Source organism: Cibotium barometz, chromosome 59 (genome assembly GCF_041138505.1).
Source record: "Cibotium barometz isolate CiBa-2024 chromosome 59, ASM4113850v1, whole genome shotgun sequence".
Classification (NCBI taxonomy): Eukaryota; Viridiplantae; Streptophyta; class Polypodiopsida; order Cyatheales; family Cibotiaceae; genus Cibotium; species Cibotium barometz.
The window spans coordinates 14250374-14277526 of record NC_141104.1 but is presented as its reverse complement, the minus strand read 5'-3'; the positions used below and the strand labels follow the sequence as shown (position 1 = coordinate 14277526).

At 45.1% G+C, this 27153-nt stretch overlaps 1 protein-coding gene across 4 annotated transcripts; it reads left to right on the top strand.

Annotated features, from left to right (window-relative positions):
* The first annotated feature begins 1757 nt into the window (after positions 1–1757).
* Positions 1758–25590, top strand: LOC147605503 (S-adenosyl-L-methionine-dependent methyltransferases superfamily protein). Of its 4 annotated transcripts, none has more exons than XM_086793254.1 (9): positions 1758–1838; positions 2176–2297; positions 2396–2522; positions 22247–22308; positions 22502–22663; positions 23324–23468; positions 23588–23659; positions 25038–25146; positions 25270–25590. In XM_086793254.1, exons 1-9 carry the CDS (start codon positions 1792–1794, stop codon positions 25369–25371), a joined length of 948 nt encoding a protein of 315 aa, XP_086649380.1. In that variant the 5' UTR covers positions 1758–1791; the 3' UTR covers positions 25372–25590. The 4 variants fall into 4 exon arrangements, with proteins under 4 accessions (XP_086649380.1, XP_086649381.1, XP_086649379.1 ...); XM_086793255.1 differs by having other exon boundaries at positions 1761–1838; positions 2179–2297; XM_086793253.1 differs by lacking the exon at positions 1758–1838 and adding an exon at positions 1845–2040 and having other exon boundaries at positions 2179–2297.
* The last annotated feature ends 1563 nt before the right edge of the window (positions 25591–27153 follow it).

Sequence of the window (27153 nt, the reverse complement as noted above, 5' to 3'; positions counted from 1 at the left end):
GTGCTTTGTGATTTGCCCAATCCGTACCTCATGCTTAAGACGGGAGCGTGTGGCCTGACATTCGTCATCATACCAACATGGAACCGCAAGGTGGCTTGGCAGTAGACCGCCGCGTGCAGATGAAATAAGCTGTGGCGGATGTGTGGAGTATGGTGGTGAGTTGTGTTGTGAGGGTGGAAAGGGGGACAATAGGTTCCACATCCTGGAGTTGGCGGTAGATGTGGTTGGAGTAAACAGGGTCAAGCTCATGGATCAAAGAGGACCTGAGTGTAATGTGAGATGGGGGGGTGGTGGAGGGATGGGTGGTGTGCAGGTAAGAGTGAAAGAGAGGTAGGCACGGTCAGCTTCAAAAGGGGGTGGCGGAATGGAGAAGTCGGGGATAAGGTGTGCCAAAGTTGGAGATCCCATAAGGTAGTCCACAGTGCTAGTACCTCCTAAGCGAGGGAAGGAGGTGAGGGCGCTGGAGGAGGGCCATCGGGACATCACGTTATAAATAACGAGATCATGTGCAACTCCCTGCTCTAAGAAATATCTCCCGGACACTGTGACCTCCTCACGGTCCTGTGATGATCGTTGTAGCCCTGTGTCAGTGATGTCCAGCTCCTGTAGTCTGATAGGGTCGTCTAGATCGAGTAGTGGGACCTGCTGACTTCCCGTCGTCATGGCGTTGAAATCCCCAGGCAGGAGGACTTCCCCCAACTGTGAGAACTCCATGATATCCTCATATAATGGTAAGTACGGTGACTGGCCATGCTGTGCGGCATAAGGGGAGTGGCGTGGTGCAAAATAAGAGAGAGAGAGAGAGAGAGAGAGAGAGAGAGAGAGAGAGAGAGAGAGAGAGAGATAGAGAGAGCTCTTCCCTCTTGTCCATCACACAAATTTGAGAGGCCTCTCTTCTCTTCCTTATGCCTCAACATCGGCCATCAATCTTCCTCGTTATAGAACATCGAGAAGAGTTGAATGGGTTGGAGCCTAGTGGAGGAACTACATGACAAATCCTCTCTTGTCAACCATGCTATTTTTATAAAGATTTCTTTCTATCAAGGACCTCTAACAAAACTTTGAAGCCAAAAAAAGTAGGAGAGAATCTCATGAACAAGTTAATGAATACTCACCAAAAGAGCTTTTCTGTGCCATATATTATATTCACTCTAATAACAGTTATTTTTTTCAATGAATTGATTACTCATTACTATCTGTTCACTCTATAGTACTAATTAAATTCACTTCAATGCAGTTCATTAATTTATTGAGCTTTTATCAAGGTTGAACCTTAGCTGAACCTTAGCTCTAAGAGAGAGACTCCTTGCTTTGCCTCTTGCATAGTAGAAAACAAAGCGAAAATCATTTCACACGACCCTCCTCCCACCCCCCGCCCAGCCAATCCCCCCCACCACCTCTCATGCAGTGGAGATTCATAGAGAGGTCGAAGCTTGGAGGACATAAGAGGGAGGGAGACAACTTTGGCACATGAGAATGTCATACAAGCTCAACAAGACGCAAGAAAGACAAGCAGATCAAACATTAGCGGGGAGAGAGAGAGAGAGAGAGAGAGAGAGAGAGAGAGAGAGAGACCTCCCTATTGTGCATGCATGCCACATATATTAAAGAGGGGATATGTTATTATCATCATCATCATGACACAAATCTCCCGTGTAAAGGTCAAAAACCTTAACACCCAAGAAACACCTAAGGTCTAATAAATTTTTAATGTACAAATAAACTAATTAATCCCCAAAAAACGATGTTGGCTAGGCTAAAAAAGTTTATTGTGTAAAAATATTTTACCCGATGAACCGAGCGCGCGCGCTCTCTGAGTATCAGGCGATGATGCGGGGGTAAGGCTCACTTTCTCTCTCTGCAAACCATGCACCGGAGCAACACCACACGGATGACCCATTTTCTATGCAGTTAGGGTTTCCAATTAGGGGAAAGTCATTACCAGTGGGGGCCTACAGAGGAGGCGGAGGCAAGGGCCATGCAGGTTTATACAGTAGAGGACCTCTGTAATTGGCGCAATTATGCAGTGCTTGCAGCGAAGTATGATCTGCATAGGCAGCATACAGGGCAAATTTGACCTTAGTTTTTTATATATTAAAATTCTGATTATGCACTCTCATCATTTTCAATATAGTATGCATGTTTGTACGGGACCATGATGCTTCAATGTTGCAGCAGAAGCTTGAAGGCCATCGCTGGAAGGGGGATCACTGCATTCAGGACTCGTTGCCTACATGCTGCTTCTTCTGCTACCTCTGAATCGCAGGCGCACCCCCAATCTCGTACTGCTAGCTTCGGTAAGCTCTCCCAAACACAGAGAAGCTCCGTACAGTATTGGGTTTCCATAGCCCTAGAAATTAGCCTTTTTTTCCCCCTTAAACTTTTGTGAACACAGGGTTCAGAGAAGTTCCAGAAGAGGAGAAAGAAAGACTCGTTGGGGATGTGTTCAAAAGTGTGGCTTCCAATTATGATGTCATGAATGACATAATGAGTGTGGGGTTACATCGCCTTTGGAAAGACAGGTTAGGCCGTGTATACTTGTTAACAGATATAGGCCAGGAGAAAGTTTGTAAAATCTTCTGAATTTATAACCTCTGAATCCCTGGAGATTCAGAGAGAAACCAATTGATCAACCTTGGGTGTAAGCTTTGGTTAAACATGCCTTTGGAGAGAATTTTGTTGAGTTGATCAATCGTTCGTTTAGAGGATTTGATTCACTATGTTTCACAAGATCTAGAATGGATTGTGGATTTTCATGAGTTTGCGAGAGGAATAGGATTATTTTGAAGTTGCTAATCAAGTGGAAAATTCTTACTGAAGATGATCGCTCTTAGAATCTTTGGTTAGCCCCTTGACTTTTTTGTTTGTTTCTGCTTCAAGAAGGGGGTGGGGATTATGTTATGGCCTTAAAGGTCATAACATGGTTGGTGTGTATTTTGAGGCTAGGCTTATATCTAAGGTGGCCGAGATGGATGTGTAGGAAACAAGTGAGTTTTGGGCGCTTATCGGCAAGAGTTAATGTGAAAAGCTGTAATTAATTATATTTATTAATAAGTGTCTTTTCTTGCTTTATCACTAGCCAAAGCCTATATAGGCTCATAAGTGCACATCCCCACTAGGGAGGACTCTCTAGGGGATCAAGACCCAAGGCCTAGGCGATGGCTCTAGCCACACTTTGGTTGGTGGGATGTGCATCTGTCATCCTCTAAGTTCCCAACATATTCTCTTTTAGCAAAAGAGGAGACTCACAACAAATTCTTCTTTATTCTAGGAACATACAATACATTTGTAGTGCATAGATTCGAACCATCGGCGCTTGTGAGTATAATCTCATCAATGCCTTGGACTAGATTGTTTGCACTGTGACTTTCTTGCCATCTGGGGTAGCGCTTATTGAAATGAACGAATCCATCTTAGAGGTAATGTGATTGGAGGTGTAACATGCGGAAGCTTCGGGAGAGATCGGTAACTTCAATGCTCAAAAATCAGCACACTTTTCACGACGGAACTAACGCACAAAACTGAATGAAGATGTGCAGAAAATAGAGAGAGAGAGGGGGAGAGGAAAGGACACAGTATTGGGTCCCAAATACCCTCTGTAGGGCCCCCACCACGGATGGTGTATTTGCTTTATTAGAATGATGTAAATCTGAAAAGAAAATACAAAAATCTTGACCTTTCTTGGCTGAGAAATCTTTGCCCTTGACCTGCAGTCCTTCACCCCTTTGCGTTAGCAACTTCTTGGCTGTCCTGGCCCTTGTTTGCTTGAGCACTTTGTGAATTATGAGTTAACACAATGACTTGTGGGCTCACCTATTTATACTCCCAATACATAAAAAGCTGTGCTTTTCTTCATGGCTGGCTGGGCATCATGCGCCTGAATCTCTAGGGGCTGGGCACTGAATCCCCTCTGTTTTGAGGGCTGGGCAGCCTATGTGGGCTGCCCCACACTTGCCCTACAGCCATCATAACACTAGATGTCCTGTCGGCTGCCCTTGGCATGCCCCTAGGGCTGTCCTACAGCCTCTCCATGGCTGGTGGGTTCAGCCAGGGCCTTCCTGGCCCTCATGGGGGTGGTTTTACCCTATCCCCATGCCCTCACAATGACTTGGGGTAGCCCTATGGGCTGGCCCCTCTTCCTAAAAGCAAAACCTAACTATCTACACAATGATCGGGCATCCGGTACCATACCAGATACACAGAATCACTGGCATCATTCCAGAGGGACACTCACAGCGCGGACTGGCACTGTTTCATGTGCAGGATAGTGCACACCTGACCTTGGACTCCTGTGCAGGACAATGCACACCTGACCTCGGACGACTAAGATGGATCCCTGGCTGACTTGTCCCGGACTGGGCTCACATGGGACCAGTTTACCATCCCAGGTTCTGCACCTTCTGTACAGATATGTCTACGTGGCATCCAAGTGCGGGATGCACGTGACATCCCCTTATGCTTAACTTGACGGAAGCTGCATAGCCTCCAAATAATCCGTCAATAATGCCGGATAGTCTTCGAAAAACTCTTTGTCAAGCCATACCGCTTCGTGGGTCCCTCGGTCCTAAAACTTCGTGCGGAACTGTCTTTGTCTTCGGCTTGAGCCATTGTCACCATTTGGTCCATCTCCATTTCTGGAGCCACTTCTATGGGATTGTCGCTCTATAGAGCGGCCAGATTTGTGCCATGTTCACATGGGGCCAGGCTAGTGTCCCATGTGAAAGGGCCAGTTTTGTGGTGTCACATGGACGGGAGCCAGATTAGTGCCACCCGTATGCGACCAGTGCTGTGTCACATGGACAGGAACCAGTTTTTTGTCACCCGTGTGTGATTTGCTTCGTGCTGTATGGACGGGAGCCTGTTGGTGCCACCCGTGTATAGCCAAGATAGTGTCTTACCTATGGGACTGTCACTCCATAGGAAGACCAGGACATATTTATTTATATTTGTCGCGCCAGTTTTGTGCCCGACAGGAATCTCTTGTACAAGTTTCATGAAAGGGAGATTTCGTCCACTATTTGTGCACATGCATTTATGCCTGCATGCATAAACTTGTTTTTGCATGACTTGTTTGCGTGTGTCTGCTTGTTATGCCGTGCCAGTACACTGGATGGGGCCGCCCCCAGTGTACCGTGGAATGCTGTTTGCTGACTTGGTGGTGTGGCGTGTGAACAGGTGGTAAGTATTGTCATTTTGCCCTTATTAAAATGTAAAATCCATAAGCTAAAGTTAACTTTATAAGCTAATGTGTTCACACACATTTCAAACAAGGGCTGGACATTTCCTTTTGATGGTGCCCATAGTATTAAATTGAATCTAAGGTTTTATAACCTTTGATAAGGCTTTTGCATGGAACATTTATTGAAAATTCCCCACGTGGTGGGTTGGTGGTTTCTTTCTCTCCATCGCCTGCAGCCTACTCCCCATCGCCTGTATCCGCCTGAGGTTGCCCACACCTGAATTTTGCTGTGGTACCTACCTGCTGTACACGCCTGTTGGCTGCTGAATCTTCAGTACTTGCTGTCCACGGCTGTGCCAGCCCCTGGTGTACCTGCTGTCCACGGTTGTACCAGCCCTTGTGTACTTGCTGTCCATGCCTGTTGGCTGCTGAACTTGCAGTACTTGCTGTCCACGCCTATACCAGCCCCTGGTGTACCTGCTGTCCACGGCTGTACCAGCCCTTGTGTACCTGGTGTCTCCATGCCTGTTGGCTGTTGAACCTGGAGTACTTGCTGTCCACGCCTGTACCAGCCTCTGGTGTACTTGCTATCCACGATTGTACCAGCCCTTGTGTACTTGCTGTCCACGCCTGTTGGCTGCTGAATCTACAGTACCTGTTGTACCCGCCTATACCAGCCCTTGGTGTACTTACTGTACCTGTTGGCTGCCCCTGGTGTACCCCTCGTACCTGCTGGTTGTCCCTGGTGTACCTACTGTACCTGCTGGCTGCCTTGCTATACCTGTTGTACTTGCTGCTGCATGTACAGGTACCTAATTTGAGAAAGCTAGGCTTCGGAAGAGGCCAGGACGAGAGGGATCATATCCAAAGCTTTCTACTCGATATTATGGACCCTTCCAAGTGATTGACAAGATCAATGAAGTGTCCTTTAGGCTTGCTTTACCTAGCCATTGGAAGATTCACAATGCTTTTCATGTGAGTCTTTTGCGGAAGTATGTGGGGCCAGATCCACAGGAGCGTGTTTCACAAAAGATCCGCCAGAAGTTGATGAGCTTGAGGAGATCCTTCAGCCAAAGCAGATTGTATTTCACAAGGAGAGAAAGTTACCGCATGGGAAGCTTTCCAGGAGATACCTTGTGAAATTTAAAAATTATTTACCAATTGATGCAAAGTGGGTAGATGAGGATTATTTTGTTGACTACCCTCAGCTTCTACAGGCATATCTTGAGGCTTTTCAGTTGAGGTCAACTGTTTAGAAGCCCGAGGGGATGTCACCATTTGGTCCATCTCCATTTTTGGAGCCACTTCTATGGGATCGTCACTCCATAGAGCGGCCAGATTTGTGCCATGTTCACATGGGGCCAGGCCAGTGTCCCATGTGAAAGGGCCAGTTTTGTGGTGTCACATGGACGGGAGCCAGATCAGTGCCACTCGTGTGCAACCAGTGCTGCGTCACATGGACGGGAACCAGTTTCGTGTCACCCGTGTGTGATTTGCTTCATGCTGTATGGACGGGAGCCTGTTGGTGCCACCCGTGTATAGTCAGGATGGTGTCTTACCTATGGGATTGTCACTCCATAGGAAGACTAGGACATATTTATTTATATTTGTCACGCTAGTTTTGTGCCCGACAGGAACTTCTTGTACAAGTTTCATGAAAGGGAGATTTCGTCCACTATTTGTGCACATGCATTTATGCCTGCATGCATAAATTTGTTTTTGCATGACTTGTTTGCGTGTGTCTGCTTATTATGCCGTGCCAGTACACTGGACGGGGATGCCCCTAGGGTACCGTGGAATGCTGTTTGCTGACTTGGTGGTGTGGCGTGTGAACAGGTGGTAAGTATTGTCATTTTGCCCCTTTTAAAATGTAAAATCCATAAGCTATAGTTAAGTTTAATGTTTATAAGCTAATGTGTTTACACATTTAAAAGAAGGGCTGGACATTTCCTTTTGATGGTGCCCATAGTATTAAATTGAATCTAAGGTTTTATAACCTTTGATAAGGCTTTTGCATGGAACATTTATTGAAAATTCCCCATGTGGTGGGTTGGTGGTTTCTTTCTCTCCATCGCCTGCAACCTACTCCCCATTGCCTGGATCCGCATGAGGCTGCCCACGCCTGAATTTTGCTGTGGTACCTACCTGCTGTACACGCCTGTTGGCTGCTGAATCTGCAGTACTTGCTGTCCACACCTGTACCAGCCCCTGGTGTACCTGCTGTCCACGGCTGTACCAGCCCTTGTGCACTTGCTGTCCACGCCTGTTGGCTGCTGAACCTGCAGTACTTGCTGTCCACGCCTGTACCAGCCCCTGGTGTACCTGCTGTCCATGGCTGTACCAGCCCTTGTGTACTTGCTGTCCACGCCTGTTGGCTGCTGAACCTGCAGTACTTGCTGTCCACGCTTGTACCAGTCCCTGGTGTACTTGCTGTCCACGGCTGTACCAGCCCTTGTGTACTTGCTGTCCACGCCTGTTGGCTGCTGAATCTGCAGTACCTATTGTACCGGCCTGTACCAGCCCCTGGTGTACCTACTATACCTGTTGGCTGTCCCTGGTGTACCCACTGTACCTGCTGGTTGTCCCTGGTGTACCTGCTGTAAGTACAGGTACTTGGCTGGTTGTACTTGCACACTTGTGAAGTACCTAAAGTGCTTGATTGTACCTGCTACAAATAGTACTGGTTGTATCTGGAAGCAGTGGCCACCGTCTGGGCTGTCCGGATGTATATCATCGCACAATGTGCGCCTTTCCTGACTACTCGCTTAGCCTGCAAGTGGCTTATGAGCGGAAAGTTCGGAATTCCTGCCTCACACTTAATGGTCACTGGGGCGTTCGACACATTCTGATTGATGTGGAACGTGTGCTTGTCCCACTTAACATCATGAAGAAACTTGTGAAACCACTGAATGCCCAAAATTATGTCTGCTCCTACAAGAGGGGCAACCATAATCACGCACAAATTCTATGCCCTGAATAACTAACTTAGCACCTAGAGCTTCATACTCGACGCTCGTTGTCATGCCTGTGCTAAAACCCTCAACCTGTTTGTCCACCGAAGTCAAGATGAAACGGGCACGCCTAACGGCCTTCGTGACCACATCCTCCGTGCTGCCGTTGTCAAACAAGACGGCGACTCTCTGGCCACCTATGTAGCCAAAGGACTTGAGCAATTCGTTGCGCTCATACTCCTAATCATGGGCGCCCTTCTCCTTATCTTCGAGCTCCCGGCTAATAATTGCTCCAACTGAAGCACCGGGATTTGAAGAACTAGGGGCAGCCACTGGGGTCTGTGTGGGAGCTGAGCTCACCACGGAAGCTGTGTAGACAGTGGCGGCGGGCTTTGGAGGCTTCTTAGGACACTCCCGAGAAGTATGTCCTTTTGTACGACAAAAGAAACATCTACCCTCCTCCTTGTACTGAGAAAGCTCCTCAGCACTCAACTTGCACCTGTCTTGCCTGCCTCCGCTTTCTGGTCTGGAGTAAGCTTTGACGCATTGTTCGAGTTCTTGGAGCTAGAGGCTCCCGAGCTTTGTCCTGGGGAAGACCCCGTCTGGTTCTGGCTTTTGCCCCCCGAGGCAGGAGCCCTGGGAGAAGCCGGCTGGGAAGTCTTGGGCTTGCCACCATTATGTTTCATTTCTGCACTCTGCGCAAGCGAGAGTGCGTCCTCAAAGGTGGCTGGCCTAAACATACGCACCTCCCATTGGATTTGTGTGTCCAGGCCATACAAAAACTGCCCTTTCTTGTCCGTATCAGATAAGCCTAATTGCAGACATAAAGTCGAAATTCTATTGGCAAACTGAAGGACTGGTTGCGCGTTCTGACGCGCTCCCCTGAACTCGTCTTCGAGTCACTCAAGGTAGTGGGGCGGTAGAAACCGCTGCTTAATGTCGCGGACAAACTCGTCCCACACATAAGCTGCCATACCTGCTCTGGTGTGGGCATGAGCCCACTGAGTCCACCAAGAAATGGCCTCACTTTCCAAGTACCAATTGGCTAAGATCACTCTGTCAATATCTGTCTTTCTAACTGCGGCAAAGTAAGCTTCAAATTGATGCAACCATGAATAGAGAGTTGTGGGGTCGAGTTTACCATTATGCTTACTGAAATTCATTTTCTCGAGAAAATGATTTGAGGGCGCCACTGGTGTCAATCTGGCATCCAAAGCTTTGAGGTAACGCTCATGTTCCACGCTATGTCAGGAGTAGGGTTCTACCTCTGAGGGGGGATCTCGTATTCCCAATTGGTTGTACCAGACGTTGCGGGACTCAGGGGTAACAAGGTTGCCTTCACCTACAGCAAGGGCTCCCCAACTATTGGAGCGGTTGCGTACCACTGAAGGGAGAGAGTTAGGGTTTCATGTGGGAGACACACACAGAGAAGAAGGGAGAGAGAGAGAGAGAGACATGTGGGGATAAGTCAACTCACAGTATGAGTGTGTGACTCCCCTATCACACATGTACTAAGTGCACTATGTGTACTAGAGCAAATATACATGTGTGATAGGGGAGTCACACATTCATACTGTGAGTTAACTTATCCCCACATGTAGCAGATGCACATATCCTGTGTGCCCTTCAGGTATCTCATGACACCTTTCACTGCTTCCCAATGCTTCTTGCCAGGTTTGGCATGTATCTAGTAACCACTCCCACTGCAAATGCAATGTCCGGCCTGGTAGCAACCATGGCATACATGAGACTGCCACAAGCTGAAGCATACGGAATCTTGGCCATATCATCCCTGTCACTATCCGACTGTGGGCTGTCCATAGCACTAATTTCACATATGAAGGCAAAGGAGTACTAGTCTTCTTCCCCCCATCCATATTGAACCTCTGCAAAACTTTGCCAATGTATTCCTTCTGAGACAAATACAACACATGCTGATTTCTGTCCCGAAGTATCCGCATACCCAAAATGTGATTTGCATCACCCAAATCCTTTATGTCAAAGGTCTGATGCAACCTCTTCTTCAAGGCATCCATCTCTTTACGAGATTTCCCGGCAATCAACATATCATCAACATACAAGATGAGGAGAAGTACTCGGCTCTCCATGAAAAGTTCCAGAAGATTTTTCTTCGGGACAGTCTCCCTCCCTAGCTCCCCCCGTCCAGACCGGAGGACCACAAGATTGACCTCCTCCCAGGCGCGGAACCCCCGAGCAAGTTTCCGTATCGCCTTTCCAAGGCAATGGAATCAGAGTTGGACCGCCAACTCCAAGAATTGTTGCAATCTGGCTTCATCCGCCCGAGCGTGTCGCCATTTACAGCCTCGATCTTATTTGTCAAGAAGAAAGATGGGTCTTCTCGATTGTGTGTCGATTATCGTGCACTCAATAAGCTAACTATCAAGAGTAGATTCCCGATGCCTCGAATAGATTATATTCTCGAGAGGCTGAATGGAGCAAAGGTGTTCTCGAAACTTGATTTAAAGAGTGGGTACCACCAGGTGAGGATTGTGGAGGGGGATATCCCCAGGACAGCCTTCCGTACAGAACGGGCCCACTATGAATTTGTGGTCATCCCATTTGGCTTGACGAACGCCCCAGCTACATTTAACCGCATGATGATGCGTGTTTTCCGGGACTTGATTGGAAAGTGTGTGTTCATATTTTTGGACAACATACTGGTTTTTTCAACTACGGTTAAGCAGCATGACATTGATGTGGAGAAAGTCCTTAAGTTGCTGGAAAGCAACGAGCTCTATGTCATTGAAAAGAAGTCGGAATTTTATCTGTTCTAGGTGCATTACTTGGGATACATAATTAGTGCTGAAGGCATTCGATGTGAGGTGGGATTTCTATCCGAAGGGACATGGTGCCTTGAGGGTATGCTAGCCCACCCCCAATAGTTTGCCTCTATATGGGGAGGAGGTGCAAGGAGAGGCAAAGCACGGACCCATGGTAGGCACCTTAGGAACGCACTCACGCACCGGGTAGGCACGTTAGGCCTTCCCGGGTGCGGGCGAGGTTCCGTGGGTGCTAAGTGCCCCGGGGGGTGCTCTCCCCGCCTTGACGGTGATCGGTCCCTAACGTGCCTACCCGGTGCGTGAGTGCGTTCCTAAGGTGCCTACCATGGGTCCGTGCTTTGCCTCTCCTTGCACCTCCTCCTCATATAGAGGCAAACTATTGGGGGCGGGCTAGCATACCCTCAAGGCACCATTTCCCTTCGGATAGAAATCCCACCTCACATTCGACTTGATCCGGCTAAAGTGACCGAGATTGTCAATTGGAAAATACCTCACACAGCCTATGACATCAGATCCTTTGTGGGTATATGCCAGGCATACTCCACCCACATAGACAAGTTTTCTGATCTCTCAACGGATCTTACCGATCTGCTAAAGGGTGTGACGACAAGAAGGCAAAAGATTCGAATTACTCCACGAGCGTTGGAGGCATTCAAGAACCTCAAGGTGGCTTTGTTAGAAGCACCTTGTTTAGCACTTGCCTCGTGGGACGAGCCATTTCAGGTGATCACCGATGCGAGTAACATCGCAATTGGAGGTGTTACAACAGAATGGTCATCAAGTAGCTTACATGTCTCGTAAGTTACTGCCCGCAGAGAAACTTTACTCAGTCTACGATCGTGAACTCCTAGCAGTTATACAGGCCTTGAAACATTGGAAACATTTTCTTTATGGCCGTGACTTTGAGATTCGCACGACCATCAGGCATTACCCTAGATTTAGACAATGCCAAGTGCACAGTGGAGTGATCGACAACATTGCTGGAGCCAAATATTCCAACAATTCGGTGGTATGATTGAGTATCTTCCAGGAAAGGCCAATCCAATGGCCGATGCTTTGAGCAGGAAGAGACAAGTGACTTCGATTTAGACCATTAGACTCGATCTTGTTGGTACAGGACTCGATGACATGAAGCACACGTATGCGGATTCCGAGGAATTCAGTACAAAGTGGGAACAGGCATTGGATGCCACAGGACCATGCCACTTTCTGATACGCGATGGTTGGCTTTTCTACAAAGGCCGACTGTGTGTCATGAAGTTACTCGGGACAGCTCTTCTCCATGATGCTGTCACCAGCCTGGACATTTCCTAGTATGAAAGGGGTCTGGTGGACTCCAAGATGTCTGAATATTTGGAAAGTACAAGCTTTGGGAATGGGGGATTATCCTAGAATACAAAGGACCACACTCCTAAAATTTAGGAGAGTTGCTATTTTTGGCCCGACTCCGATGGAAATTCTGTTCGCGTCATTACATCTGGAATTGAGCAGATACCAAGAGTTGGCAAAGTGGCTATGACAGAATGTCTACCAGTTGGGATATTTTTAGAGATAAAGTTTATGAAAGGACCCATCTCTTAGATTGGGACATGTGGCAAGAAAGTGGACCCAAGTGAGACAAGTGGCCTGACACTTGTTAGAAAGTGGATCAAAGTGAGACAAGTGGCCTCACACTTGTCACTTCAGCTATTGTGTGGCTCTCCACTTGTCATTGTAGCCTTCTCTTGCCATTTTAGCTCATGGGAGGCCCAAATCTATAAATTGGAGCCCTCTCTCTTCATTAATGGAGGCACTCTTGCTGCACACTAGCCTCTACCACCGTTACAGGCTGCCCTAATGATGGCTACTCTCTTTCTCTCTCTCTTGAAGGCTGCCCATGAAGAATACCGGCTGTTGGGGACTGTTTTGGAGGCTTCCATCGCGAAGAAATACTGAAGGCAAGGGTATTTAATAATTTATTATGATTTCTAACCTTTGTACTTGTTGTACCAGTCCTTGTACCGGCTGTATCAACTTTTGTACTTACTGTACCTACCACCGTACCAGCTGTACCAACCATTGTACCAGTTGTACCTACTATACCGGCTAAATGGAGAGTTGTACTTGCTGTACCAGCTCTATTGCATGAAGACCCGTGGTTTTTGGGGAAGAATCAGTACCCACACGGAGGTATATGGATTATGTTGTTGGCTTTTTTCTACAGCCTATGTTCCGGCTTGGTAGCCTCGTGTTGGGCTGTGTTATATCATTTGTATATGGATAATCCGGCATCTCCCGTGGGGAGAGTAAGGCCCTCAAAGCTTGTACATGATATTATTCTCCTTGGGTAATAAAATACTCCAAGGGGGGGGGTCGGCCCATTCCAGCCTCTATGTGGTGTCACATGTGCAAGATCCATTTTCAGCATTTGTGGATGTTTTGTCCAGCTTTTATGTTTTATGCAAAGTGATGATGGATATGTGTTAAGGTTGTGGCCATGTTTAAGTGTTTTGATATGCATTGATGGTATCAACAAGTGTGTCAAAGGCCATAGTCCCCCGGGCACCCGCCACGAGTTACAGATGCCCATGACGCCATTACTGGTGGTCATAAGGGCATGAACTCGACTCTGGAGAAATTGGAACGGCAATATTATTGGCCAAAGATGAGGCGAGATGTGTTTACATATGTACAACGCTGTGACATTTGTCAAAAGGTGAAAGCTAGTGGAAAGAAGATAGGGTTGTTACAGCCCTTGCCAATTCCTGAGGGTCCTTTCCAAAATATTTCAATGGACTTTGTCACGAATCTGTCTCCCAGTCCGCGTAAGCGTAATACGCAGTGCTTAACTATTGTTGATAGATTTAGCAAGTTTGTTATGCTTATTCCTTGCAAGGCCAATGTGACCGCCGAGGATGTTGCTCAATTGTTCATTCGACATTGGTACCCGATTTGCGGGATTCCTAGGACCATAGTGTCAAACCGAGATACCAAGTTTACCAGTCATTTTTGGAGGGCATTGTTTGATAACTTTGGTACTAAATTGAATTTTTCTAGTGCATTCTACCCACAGACGGACGGCTAGACAGAGATATACAACCAGTTGGCCTTTGATGTGCTGAAGTGTTATGTCCACAATCGGCAAAGTAAGTGGGAATCTTATTTGCCTTTAGTTCAAGCTGTTTTGAATGATTCTTTTTCTTCAGCTATTGGCAAGACTCCATATGAGGCAACGTTTGTAAGACCTTTCCAATCGTTTTTGACCCGTCTTCAGTACCTGAAGCGAACAGAGTGACGGAGTCTTACCAGGAGATTTTAGAATCAGTAAAAGACAGATTGGCTAAAGTGCAAGATGCCTACACTCGACAGGCTAATAAAGACCGAAGGGATATGAAGTTCTCGGAAGGGGATTGGATTTATCTTCGGATTATGAAGCAAAGGTTGAAACAGGTGGGCAAGTGATGCCCAAAGTTGTCTTTCAGGAGCTTCGGACCTTTTCCCATCCAGAAGAAGATTAATGAGGTGTCTATGCAGTTAAAGCTACCTCCAAGCTGCACGATGTGTTTCACGTCAATTGGTTAAAGCCATATGCAGGTCCTATTCCTTCAGAAGTTAAAGACGAGGTGGAACCAGATATTGTTGATGAAGCAGAAGTTATGGTTCCAGAACAAATCCTTTTGCACCGTTTCAAGCATGGCTGTGACCGCTCCCTACTGGAGGCCTACAGATCGGAAGACAATATACACATATTTAGAACACTTAATTTAACTGTTATTAAACAATGGAAATAACATCAGCAACACAAATACTGGAAATACTAAAAATACAAATGACACCAGTACTGGGGCCGGAAAGGGCCGCCCCCCCTCCTCCCCCCCTCAGTACTTTTTTGTATTTCTTGGAGTATTTATATTTGTACAAGTGTCACGGGCCTGACAAGCTAGATTTCTCCACAAGGGAGTGAAAACAACCAAAAAGAACTGGTTCAAGTCGATGAAGAGGTGTTGGGCAGAGTAGCCCCAAATCACAGGCTCATTCCCACCTTCACTGGGTGGACACCTGCCTTTCACTGGTCTTCCAAGACTGTGCACCAACAGGCACGCCCGTACTGATGCAAGCCAAGGAGTACACCGCAGAGGGAACGTGGCCTGGTTCTCCCCAATGAGCTTTGCTCCCAAATTCCCTGGTGAGTCTAACCTTCACTGGCTCCCAGAAGCTCTGAGAGCGCGGTTAACAACACCACACAGGGAAATATACTAACCACACCAGGAAGAATTTCCTGAACATGGTCAGCATATACATGCCATGCTCCTGCACAACACAACTTAAAGCATTTTTTGAATTTAAATTAGCAAATTTCAGATTTATTCAAATGAGAAAAAGAATAAGAGAGCACCTGGTACGATGAGTACAATCCAGATACAACCGGTACTATTTGTAGCAGGTACAATCAATCACTTTAGGTACTTCACAAGTGTGCAAGTACAACCAGCCAGGTACTATGCAGGTACCTGTACTTGCAGCAGGTACATCAGGTACACCTGGGCAGCCAGCAGGTACAGTAGGTACACCAGGGGCTTGTACAGGCGGGTACAACAGGTACTGCAGATTCAGCAGCCAACAGGCGTGGACAGCAAGTACACAAGGGCTGGTACAGCCGTGGACAGCAGGTACACCAGGGGCTGGTACAGGCGTGGACAGCAAGTACTGCAGGTTCAGCAGCCAACAGGCGTGGACAGCAAGTACACAAGGGCTGGTACAACCATGGACAGCAGGTACACCAGGGGCTGGTACAAGCATGGACAGCAAGTACTGCAGATTCAGCAGCCAACAGGCGTGTACAGCAGGTAGGTACCACAGCAAAATTCAGGCGTGGGCAGCCTCAGGCGGATACAGGCGATGGGGAGTAGGCTGCAGGCGATGGAGAGAAAGAAACCACCAACCCACCACGTGGGGAATTTTCAATAAATGTTTCATGCAAAAGCCTTATCAAAGGTTATAAAACCTTAGATTCAATTTAATACTATGAGCACCATCAAAAGGAAATGTCCAGCTCTTCTTTTAAATGTGTGTGAACACATTAGCTTATAAACATTAAATTTAACTATAGCTTATGGATTTTACATTTTAAAAGGGGCAAAATGACAATACTTACCACCTGTTCACACGCCATACCACCAAGTCAGCAAACAGCATTCCACGGTACACTGGGGGCATCCCCGTCCAGTGTACTGGCACGGCATAACAAGCAGACACACGCAAACAAGTCATACAAAAACAAATTTATGCATGCAGGCATAAATGCATGTGCACAAATAGTGGACGAAATCTCCCTTTCATGAAACTTGTACAAGAGGTTCCTGTCAGGCACAAAACTAGCGCGACAAATATAAATAAATATGTCATGGTCTTCCTATGGAATGACAGTCCCATAGGTAAGACACCATCCTGGCTATACACGGGTGGCACCAACAAGCTCCCGTCCATATAGCACAAAGCAAATCACACACGGGTGACACAAAACTGGTTCCCGTCCATGTGACGCAGCACTGGTCGCACACGGGTGGCACTGATCTGGCTCCCGTCCATGTGACACCACAAAATTGGTCCTTTCACATGGGACACTGGCCTGGCCCCATGTGAACATGGCACAAATCTAGCCGCTCTATGGAGTGACAATCCCATAGAAGTGGCTCCAGAAATGGAGATGGACCAAATGGTGACATCCCCCCGGGCTTCTAAACAGTTGACCTCAACTGAAAAGCCTCAAGATATGTCTGTAGAAGCTGAGGGTAGTCAGCAAAATAATCCTCATCTACCCACTTTGCATCAATTGGTAAATAATTTTTAAATTTCACAAGGTATCTCCTGGAAAGCTTCCCATGAACTTTCTCTCCTTGTTAAATACAATCTGCTCTGGCTGAAGGATCTCCTCAAGCTCATCAACTTCTGGCGGATCTTCTGTGACAGGCTCCTGTGGATCTAGCCTAACATACTTCCGCAAAAGACTCACATGAAAAGCATTGTGAATCTTCCAATGGCTGGGTAAAGCAAGCCTGAAGGACACTTCATTGATCTTGTCAATCACTTGGAAGGATCCATAATATCGAGTAGAAAGCTTTGGATATAATCCCTCTCGTCCTAGCCTCTTCTGAAGCCTAGCTTTCTCAAATTTCAGCAATACCCAATCACCTTCCTTGACTTGCATGTCTCTCCTATGCCTATCAGCAGCCCTTTTATGCTTATCTTGTGACCTTGCAATGGCTGTCCGCACCTGAGCAAAGGCTACATCCAAGTCACGCCATACTCATCAACTGCGAAAATCTCATCCTTTGTACGAAGGATGGGTGGCAAGACCACTCTGCCATAAATAATCTCAAACGGGGCCTTTCCCGTGGAGGCATGAACTGTGTTGTTGTAGGCAAACTCTACAAGTGGAAGATACTTCTCCCATGCAGTCTTTTGGTCAGCCACATAACACTTCAACAAATCGCCACCAACAGAGACTGTTCGGGGGATCTGGCAGGAGTTGATTCACACCCTGCGAGGACAGTATGACCGCATCCGGGGCGACTCGGATCAAGCGATCTTGCGGCGCCCCTTCCACACCACTTGGCGCAACGGCTCCTTCTATACTCTACACGCGGGTATCCCCGCTGGCACTACAGGCCACCTGTTTGGATTTTCCCCCCTCCTATTGTATGATATAGCCTCTCAGTTATTTGTACTGTTATTTGTACTTATTTGCACCTAGGGAGAGTCTCCCTAGCTGCCTTGATTGGCTCTCTACTCTGCCTTCTTATGAGCAGGAGAGGGGTTTTGTAGCCCAGTGGGCGTTTTTTTATAACTAATGAAAGGATCTTTTCTCGGAAAAAAAAAACACTTCAACAAATCCAACACGGCTGAAGTTGCAGCTTCACTTTGGCCATCCGTTTGGGGATGATAAGCTGATGAAAACTCAAGTTTAGTGTCCATATTATCAAATAAAGCTCTCCAGAAGAGGCTCGTAGTTATGGGATCTCTATCCCCAACAATGGACTTAGGCATACCATGATACTTGAAGATGTTAGCAAGAAAAAGCTTCACCATATGAACAACTTTAATGGTTTTCTTGACGGGCAAGAAGTGAGCTTGCTTGCTAAACCTGTCCACAATGGTCCAAATAGCATCATTCCCATGCTGGGATCTAGGCAAGTCCATAATAAAGTCCATAGTAATACTTTCCCATGGTTGCGAGGGAATAGCAATGGTTGAAGCAAACTTGGAGGCTTTTGCCTGTCAAATTTCACCTTTTGGCAAGTAAGACATGCACGCATGCTTGGCCAAAAGAATTATCTCTCAATCATGCGTGTAATAAGCATGATACCTCTATGACCAACATAAGGTGGAGCGTGACATTCCTCCATAATCTTTGGACGCATTTCCTTCACCACACATAAGCAGTTATCCTTCATAAGATAACCCTCTTTGATCACATAAGAGGCCTGCGAGTGACCAGCCATCAAATCAGTCCATATATGGCAAAAATCAGCATCCAAATGATACAAATCTCGCATGGCAGATAAGTCTCCATGAGAGGCCACTGAAACTGCAGCCACATGAGGCCTCTTGGATAATGCATCTGCCACTACATTTTTCTTTCCCGGAATATGTACAATCTGAATATGAAACATGGAAAGAAAGTTTGCCATTCTCATCTGCTTCTCCGAAAGCTTTGTTTGAGATAGAAAGTATCTCAAGCTTTGATGATCTGTTTTGACTACAAATTCAGTCCCAAGAAGATAATGTTTCCATATCTTTAAGGCATGAATTACAGCCAAGAGCTCTTTCTCATAGATATCCATATGAAGCTCGGCATCATGCAATCGACGGCTCTCATATGCAACTGCATGACCTTCTTGATTTAGGACAGCCCTTATATACAATCGCCACAAGCATCACATTCCACTATGAATGATCTTTGCAAGTCGGGAACAATCAATACGAGTCCACATATGATAGCATTCTTGAGTTGCAAGAAGGCATCCTGCTCCTTTGGAGTCCATTTAAAAGTGGCTTTCTTCTTTGTGAGATCATGTAGAGGGGTGGCTATCATAGCAAAATGCCTTATGAAACGCCTATAATATGAACATAATCCCAGAAAACTACGTACTTGATGTACATTTTGCAACTCTCGCCAATTCCGAATGGTTTCTATCTTGGCAGGATCCATTCTTACACTATCCTTGGATACAATGTGACCCAAATAATGTATCTCTGAAAGGAAGAACTCACTTTTCTTGGCATTAATGAAGAGTTTATGCTTCCGGAGCTCTTCAAACACTGTGGCCAAATGAGTCCTATGCTTCTGGTCATTCTTGGAGAAAACCAAGGTGTCATCAAAGAATACACCTGTGAATTTTCGATGGGGTCGGAATATCCTATCCATCATACGATTGAATGTGGCTGGGGCATTGGTGAGACCAAAAGGCATCACCAAAAATTCATGAAGGGAGAGAGTTAGGGTTTCATGTGGGAGACATACACAGAGAAGAAGGTAGAGAGAGAGAGAGAGAGACATGTGGGGATAAGTCAACTCACAGTATGAGTGTGTGACTCCCCTATCACACATGTATATTTGCTCTAGTACACATAGTGCACTTAGTACATTAAAAGTACTAAGTGTACTATGTACTATAAAACTTAAAGGCATTATGCCCACCCTTGTAGTGTGTACAAGCCCATAAGTTTTATAGTACATAGTACACTTAGTACTTTTAATGTACTAAGTGCACTATGTGTACTAGAGCAAATATACATGTGTGATAGGGAAGTCACACACTCATACACTGTGAGTTGACTTATCCCCACATGTCTCTCTCTCTCTCTCTCTCCCTTCTTCTCTGTGTATGTCTCCCACATGAAACCCTAACTCCCTCCTTTGCCTCTATATGTGAAACTCAGTGCTATGGACAGCCCACAGTCGGATAGTGACAGGGCTGATATCGCCAAGATTCCGTATGCTTCAGCTTGTGGCAGTCTCATGTATGCCATGGTTGCTACCAGGCCGGACATTGCATTTGCAGTGGGAGTGGTTACTATATACATGGCCAAACCTGGTAAGAAGCATTGGGAAGCAGTGAAAGGTGTCATGAGATACCTGAAGGGCACACAGGATATGTGCATCTGCTTTGGCAAACAGGATGCATTAGTGCATGGTTACACGGATTCGGATTATGCCGGTCATCCAGATAACCGGAAGTCTACTACCGGTTATGTGTTTACATTCACAGGAGGTGCTGTGTCATGGATATCCAGCTGTGTCATGGATATCCAGGATGCAGAAGTGCACTGCCTTATCTACTACAGAGGCCGAGTAAATTGCAGCCACAGAGGCTTGCAAGGAGGCATTATGGCTATCTCGGTTAGTGGTTGATTTGGGTTATACAAGGAATATTCCATTGTTGCATTGTGACAGTCAGAGTGCCATCCAGTTGGCAAAGAACCCTGTCTTTCATGCAAAGACGAAGCATGTGGATGTGAAATATCACTTCATCGGAGAGGTGATAGAGAACAAGCTGATTCAGCTTGTCAAGATTCACACGGATGACAACCCGGCTGATCTGTTGACAAAGAGTTTGCCTCCAGAGTGGTTTGCTCATTGCAGACACTTGATGGGCATTGGATGAGGCCAGTTTTAGCCTTGATATGGCCTTGTATATTATCATGTACATGCTGATTTTTCTTTTCCTTCATTTAAGGGCTCTTTGCCTTTAAGTGGGAGGTTGTTGGGGTAAAGGCATTATGCCCACCCTTGTAGTGTGTACAAGCCCATAAGTTTTATAGTACATAGTACACTTAGTACTTTTAATGTACTAAGTGCACTATGTGTACTAGAGCAAATATACATGTGTGATAGGGGAGTCACACACTCATACTGTGAGTTGACTTATCCCCACGTCTCTCTCTCTCTCTCTCCCTTCTTCTCTGTGTGTGTCTCCCACATGAAACCCTAACTCTCTCCCTTCAACCACGACATCACCTCAGGAGAACCTGTGCATCAACTATGCACTGATGTCACGCATCCAGGACTTGGAACCTACTCATATTGGGGAGGCACTTTACAAACCGACTTGGAATGAAATCAGACTTGGGAGCTGGTTCCTAGACCGACAAAGCTAAAGGTGATTAGTGTCAAATGGGTCTTACAGATCAAGTACAAATCGGATGGGACTGTGGATGAGCAAAAGGCTAGGCTTGTGGCCAAAGGCTATTCTTAGAAAGCTGGCGTGGATTTTGATGATACTTTTGCACGGACTGCTCGAAGGCAATTGCTACTGTTTTTTGTTTACATTCTCAATCGGTTTTCTACTACTGCTATTCCAGGGCAGACCCCCTTTCAGGCCTACCTAGGAAGAAAATCCTTGGTTTCACACATTTGGGTTTTTGGGTCAGATGCATTTTTACTTATACGTGATTTTTACTTATACGTGATGGTGACAGGGGAAAGCTGGACGCCAAGTCCAGGCACCATATTTTGGTTGGTTATAGCTCTGAATCCAAAGGTTATCGGCTCTGAATCCTACAACTTCGAAGATCATCATTAGCAGAGGTGTGGTGGTTGATGAGACTTCATCTTCCACTGCAGAGGGGGTTTCTTCATCACCAGGGGCTGATTCGACTCAGCCTCTCCTTGGTTCCTCGTTGGATTCTCCTTTTCCTCTTCCTTGACTTGAACCGGCACATCCTCCACCACCTTAGGAGGAGGAATCATCCACCAATGATTAGGAGGAGGAGATTTGGGTGGATGCTCCTGTTACATGCGGAAGCTCTGAGAGTCTTCTTTCAGCCCTAAACACCTCAAGCTGATGCAAAAATGCAGACAGAAGAGAGAGTAGAGAGAGAGAGATGGCTGGAAATTCAGTATCTTCATATGGTACAAAAAGGTACATAGGTACTTGCAGCCATGGGCTGCCTTCCATGAAAAGGTGGAAACACCCAAAACAGTTCTAAATCCTTGACCCACTCCGTAAGGGAGTGAATGACTCTAACTATGAGCTTTAGTGCCCTTATATAGGCCCTTGAAGTGACTAGAGAGCTGGCCGACTGCTGGTCGGCCAGCTGACTGGACATCATCATAATAAATGCAGCTCCCGACCTGCTCTCCATGCAGCCGACAGCAGCTTCCTGCACCTCTACGCAGACGACAGGTCATCCTTGTCCTTCTCCTAGTCCAACATGGTATGAGCTGATGTCGATGCAGCGCGGTGTGTGTGTGTGTGTGTGTGAGAGAGAGAGAGAGAGAGAGAGAGAGAGAGAGAGAGAGAGAGAGAGAATATTCAATTATTGTCTTGCAGACTAGTCTCAAAGCTTAGGCCCTTTCCTGGTATGCAACATCTGGATGTGGCTGGTGGTACAGGTATTTATCAACTATCAACATATGGCCTAGCATCTTGATGCTTAAAATACAGTATGAATGATCCATAACATTTACATTTTAAAAGCTTATTTTCTAAAAGAAGATGTTACATCAATACCGGATTGCTACTACTGGACCCGCATTGGGAGTTGCATCATATACTCACTGGATTTTCATGTTTTTTGGTGAATAGGTGATGTTGCATTTCGTGTTATAGACGCCATCCATTCATGTGAACGGATGGGCATGCCTGTAAAGTCCTCTGATATAGAGGCAGAAGATGATACCCGTGTCTATATCTGTGACATCAATCCAACTATGCTAAATGTTGGCAAACAAAGGGCCCAAGAAAGGGGTAAGAACTGAGTCGCACCTTATTCTTTGTGGTGTGTGATGTGCAGTGCTGGTAGTTTTAGGGAGTCTCAAACACATGTAAGCCTTCACTTATGTCCAGAAGCACTTTCTGCATTACATCTAATAAACTGATTTTGAAGGCTTGTGTCAAAGATAGTAAGTTAGTGAGTGGTATCTGGCTGCTCCTTGGGGAGCACTCTTCATAATGATTGGGAGATGCACGTGCGTGCACACACATATGTAGGCACGCATACACGCTCACAAGCATCTGGGCGCGCACATGCACACATGCATGCTTGCTCGCTTGCTCGTGCATGCATACACAGCAGGATCTCTCTCGAATGTAGTGTCTTTGTCATGCTCATCCTTTGACTTATAGAACTACACCAGCCTTTTCTGGAAAAAAGAGGAGAATCTTTAGTTTTTAATCTTTTTATCAATGTATAACAGGCTAGCAAGGCATAGCTTCCAATATACACTATATTGGTTCTTTTGCATCTCATCCCGCAGATTCTGGAAAGATCCCGTTTCTTCTGTGCAGTAGTCACAAGAATATTGTTTTCTTTTGAGGAGGTTTTTGATAAGCCTCTCTGCATGCACAAGTTAATTTTTATCATTTTCTATGTTTCTAGACTGAGCCCTACAATTGTTTTGTTGACAGGGCTTGGCAAAGCACACTCATTGGTGTGGGTTGAAGGGGATGCAGAAGCTCTAAGCTTCAGAGATGACTCCTTTGACGGCTATACTGTTGCATTTGGTATTAGGAATGTGACCCATATCGACAAGGCCTTGAAAGAGGCATATAGGTCAGATGTTTTCAAAATGTTACATCACTATATTTTTGTTTTTGGAATGTGATGCCACTCATGCAGCAGACCACATGCCTTTGACAGAGACTTGATCTTTACTTGTTTACTTGTCACAGAGTGTTACGACGTGGAGGCCACTTCCTGTGTTTGGAGCTTAGTCATGTAGAAAATCCAATTTTTAAGCAATTGTAAGTGCGATTGTGGCAAATGCCATATTACCAGATGTGAGTGTTTGAGTCCTTTGGATTGTTTGGCTTTCATATGTAGTCTGTCGTATATAAAGATTCTGTAAATTGGTCATTTTGTCATTTTTAAAGACAGTTTTGTACCTTCAAAAGGGTTTAATTTTGGAAGAAGTTTATGTTATTGTTTTCCTCGTGTTTTAGATGCTTTTCTTCTCTCCTTTGCTTGTTTTCAGAAAAAAAAAACCCCGAGCATACCTGAGTTACGAGTACCACAACAGGGTACCAACCTTTCAAATATTGCCAGCCAAGGCTTCTAACACATGAGCTGTTTGGCTGGTTGGAATGAACTTTGTTAGAACTGTGCATTGGAGAATAGTCGCAGTCTTTGATGTCATGGCAGCCAATATCTATACGCAAGGGTTAATGAAGCTTTTGAGGAGTTAGATTGCATGCTGTTGTCACACAGTTGCCATAGAGGAAGGTGGAGAGTGGTGGACATCCAACGTGTAGGTGTAGTGTCCACCATCACTAGATGATGTGAAATCCCTCTTGTGAGGGGCGTGTCCTCCAAGAGATCCACAGCCTCCCTTGTGGGAGTTAATGGGCTGAGGGCTCTAATCAGCAGGTTAATGCCTTGGCTGGAAACAAAAGAGTCCGTTTCTAAGGTCAGAAACCTCTGAAATGTTCCTAGCTAGAAACGTTTTCAAAATGCAAAAAGCCTCTGGCAAGAAACATTTTGCCTTCTCTTCAATTTCAAGATGGAAAAGTTTGCTGTTTTTTTTGTTTCCTTCACGCATGCTGGTTTCTTCATGCTTTCGCCTTCCTACTGCAGTGTGCAACCTCCTCCTTTGTCGTTGCTAATTAGTCATTCAAAATTTATTTAGCTTGTTTGTTAGAAATTCATTTGTTGTGGTTCGTGTGTGTGATTTGGTTACAGTGTTATTACATTAGGCACACTCTCCTCGAGGCATCAGAGCACCTTCATTGTATCACACTATCTCATCAGTGAATTGTTACCCTGTATGCCATGGCCAACAGTCAGTTCCGCAGTGATCGTTTAATCAGTCGAGCCGAGCATGCCACTTTCCAGGCTCGAGAGTAGAGGCAGCTGAGGTGCCCCATGCAGATGTGCTTCAGTCATTGTAAGAGCATGAGGCAGCTGAGGTGCCCCATGCAGATGTGCTTCAGTGATTGTTAGAGCATGAGGCAACTGAGGTGGCCCATGTGTGATATTTGTTGTTGACATCAGGCATGAACGTGTCCAGTAAACATTGTTTGATTTTCATTTTTCTCTGCTGCAAGGTCACTGCTTTTTAATTTCCCTGTGCATTGTTTTCTGTAATTTTATGACAACTAATCCATTTCTTTTTGTCCTTAACAGGTATGACTTCTACTCCTTTTCAGTCATTCCAAGCATTGGAGATCTTGTTGCTGGTGATCGAAGCTCTTACCAATACCTTGTTGAAAGCATTCGAAAGTTCCCTACACAGGTTCTGATTTTGATATTTTTCGGGAAAGATTAACAGGCCCAAAAGTCTTCTGTTTGTTTAAGTGGTCGTTGCCTAGCAAGCTGGTGGTTATTCTTATGGTTTCTTTAATTTTGGTTGGTCTAGGAAAGCTTTGCTCTTATGATCCAACAAGCCGGTTTTCAGAAGGTGGAGTATGAGAACCTTGTTGGTGGGGTTGTAGCCATTCACTCTGGCTATAAATTGTAGGCAGAAACATCTCGTGTTTCAGTGCCTTGTTAAAGCAATTATAATTTGAGACCCTGTTTGGGTTCAAATTTTGCCCAAGTACTTTTGTAAAATGAGTGTAGAAAAAACCACAGAATGGAGATGATCCACATAAATCAATTTGAGAAAAAAAAAGCCTTTTGCAAATTTAGTTCCTTACTTTCAATAAGAATTGGGAATATTGTTGATTTTTCCTTAAAATGCATAGAGCTACTTGTTTGCTACTTGAATCAATTTCAAAGGTCTTGTGTTTAATTGTTTACTAGGAGGTCCCTGAACTTTTTGAGGAAATGGCTCATTTACTTAAAATTTTTCTGTCACTTTAAAAGTTTCCCATCATTTCTTTTTTAAAATGGCTTCTTTTTTCCCAATTTATGAGAAAAAGTTTCCCAAAATTCTAGAAAGAGGGTAAGAAGATTTGATGGATTTTTAGGTAGAAGCTCATGAGGTAAAGGCTTGATGAACAAGGATTAGGCATTTGAAAAGGCAAAAGTTTTGATGAGATTTTAAGGCTTGCAAATAAGAGAGATTTGAATTATGGATTTTTGAAAGAGTTTATAAGCCTTATAATACTTTAGAGAGCAGAAAAAGCTTGACCTTGGCATAATACCTTATGGTAGTGTAAGCCTTTTAGAAGAAAAAAAACAAATTTCAAGTGCCAATGCAGTCAATAGATTGAAGGATTAAAAACAGAACTTAGCTCTTTTGTTCCTGGTTGTTTGACTCGAATTTATATTGAAGCTAAGCATGAGATTTTTGTTTAAAGGTGAAATTTTTTGTCATACTTCATTCCTTCCCATCAACTTGTGGTGGGTAGTCCATAGCATAAATCCTTCACTTGACAAGAGGCAAAAAAAGTTCACTTTAAGAGAGATTTAAAGTATGGATTGCAAATAAGAGAGATTTGAAGTATGGATTTCTCACTTTAAGAGAGTTTTTTAAGGCTTGCAAATAAGAGAGATTTGGCAGGTGGCTGATTAGCTTAAGAGTGAGTTTAGCAAAACCATTTTTGCCCATAAGAGGGTTTTTAACATGGTTTGCCATCTCCAAAATCACTTGCTTTGGAATTGATCATTGCTTAATTTCGTTGGTCTTTACCTTTAAATTGAAACCTTGAATCCTTTGATAAATTAATTAAAGCTCTCTATCACTCCAAGTCTTCCTTTCTTAGACCTATGCTCCAATACCATTGACACATGAGGATCTATTTATTAGGAAGAGAAATTAACATAAACCAAAATTATATACACATTAATAAAACCCATTGCTCAAAATATTCAACATAAACTAAAGTAATGGAGATAAATAACTGCACACAAGATTGGGTACAATCTACCCCCTGCCCCCGCAGTCTCTGTAACTAAGACCGTGCATTTATTTTTACAAAGGAGTGGCTTGTATGAATTCCACTTTTGCATGCATAAATTTTTGACTTGCATGCTTTACCTTTAAAAGTTCAAGCATGGCTCTTGCTTTTCCAAAAAGGAAAGATAACTATAACTTATTTTAGGCTTAGAAATTCAAACTTTGAATGTACAAGGGTATTAGTCAAGATGAAAGTTTACACTTAACTAAGGTAAACTAATGTGCACAAGCTCTTCTTTGCCATAGACACCCCCAAGATACCCAAAGATGTTGATACAGATGCAGAGGTGGACAAGTACAAAGAATCCTATGTGTGCAAAGCCTCACCTAAAAGAGACAAAATCAAAGAACTGCTATGCATGGAAGAACATGTAGATTACAAGTAGTTCTGCAAGTAGT

Excerpts from the sequence above, each read along its gene's own strand:
- LOC147605503 (XM_086793253.1), top strand. The coding sequence starts at position 1,979 with ATGCAGGTTTATACAGTAGAGGACCTCTGTAATTGGCGCAATTATGCA. Across the intron at positions 22,664-23,323 it reads ACAAAGGGCCCAAGAAAGGG|GGCTTGGCAAAGCACACTCA; the intron begins GTAAGAACTGAG and ends TTTTGTTGACAG. Across the intron at positions 23,469-23,587 it reads GCCTTGAAAGAGGCATATAG|AGTGTTACGACGTGGAGGCC; the intron begins GTCAGATGTTTT and ends TACTTGTCACAG.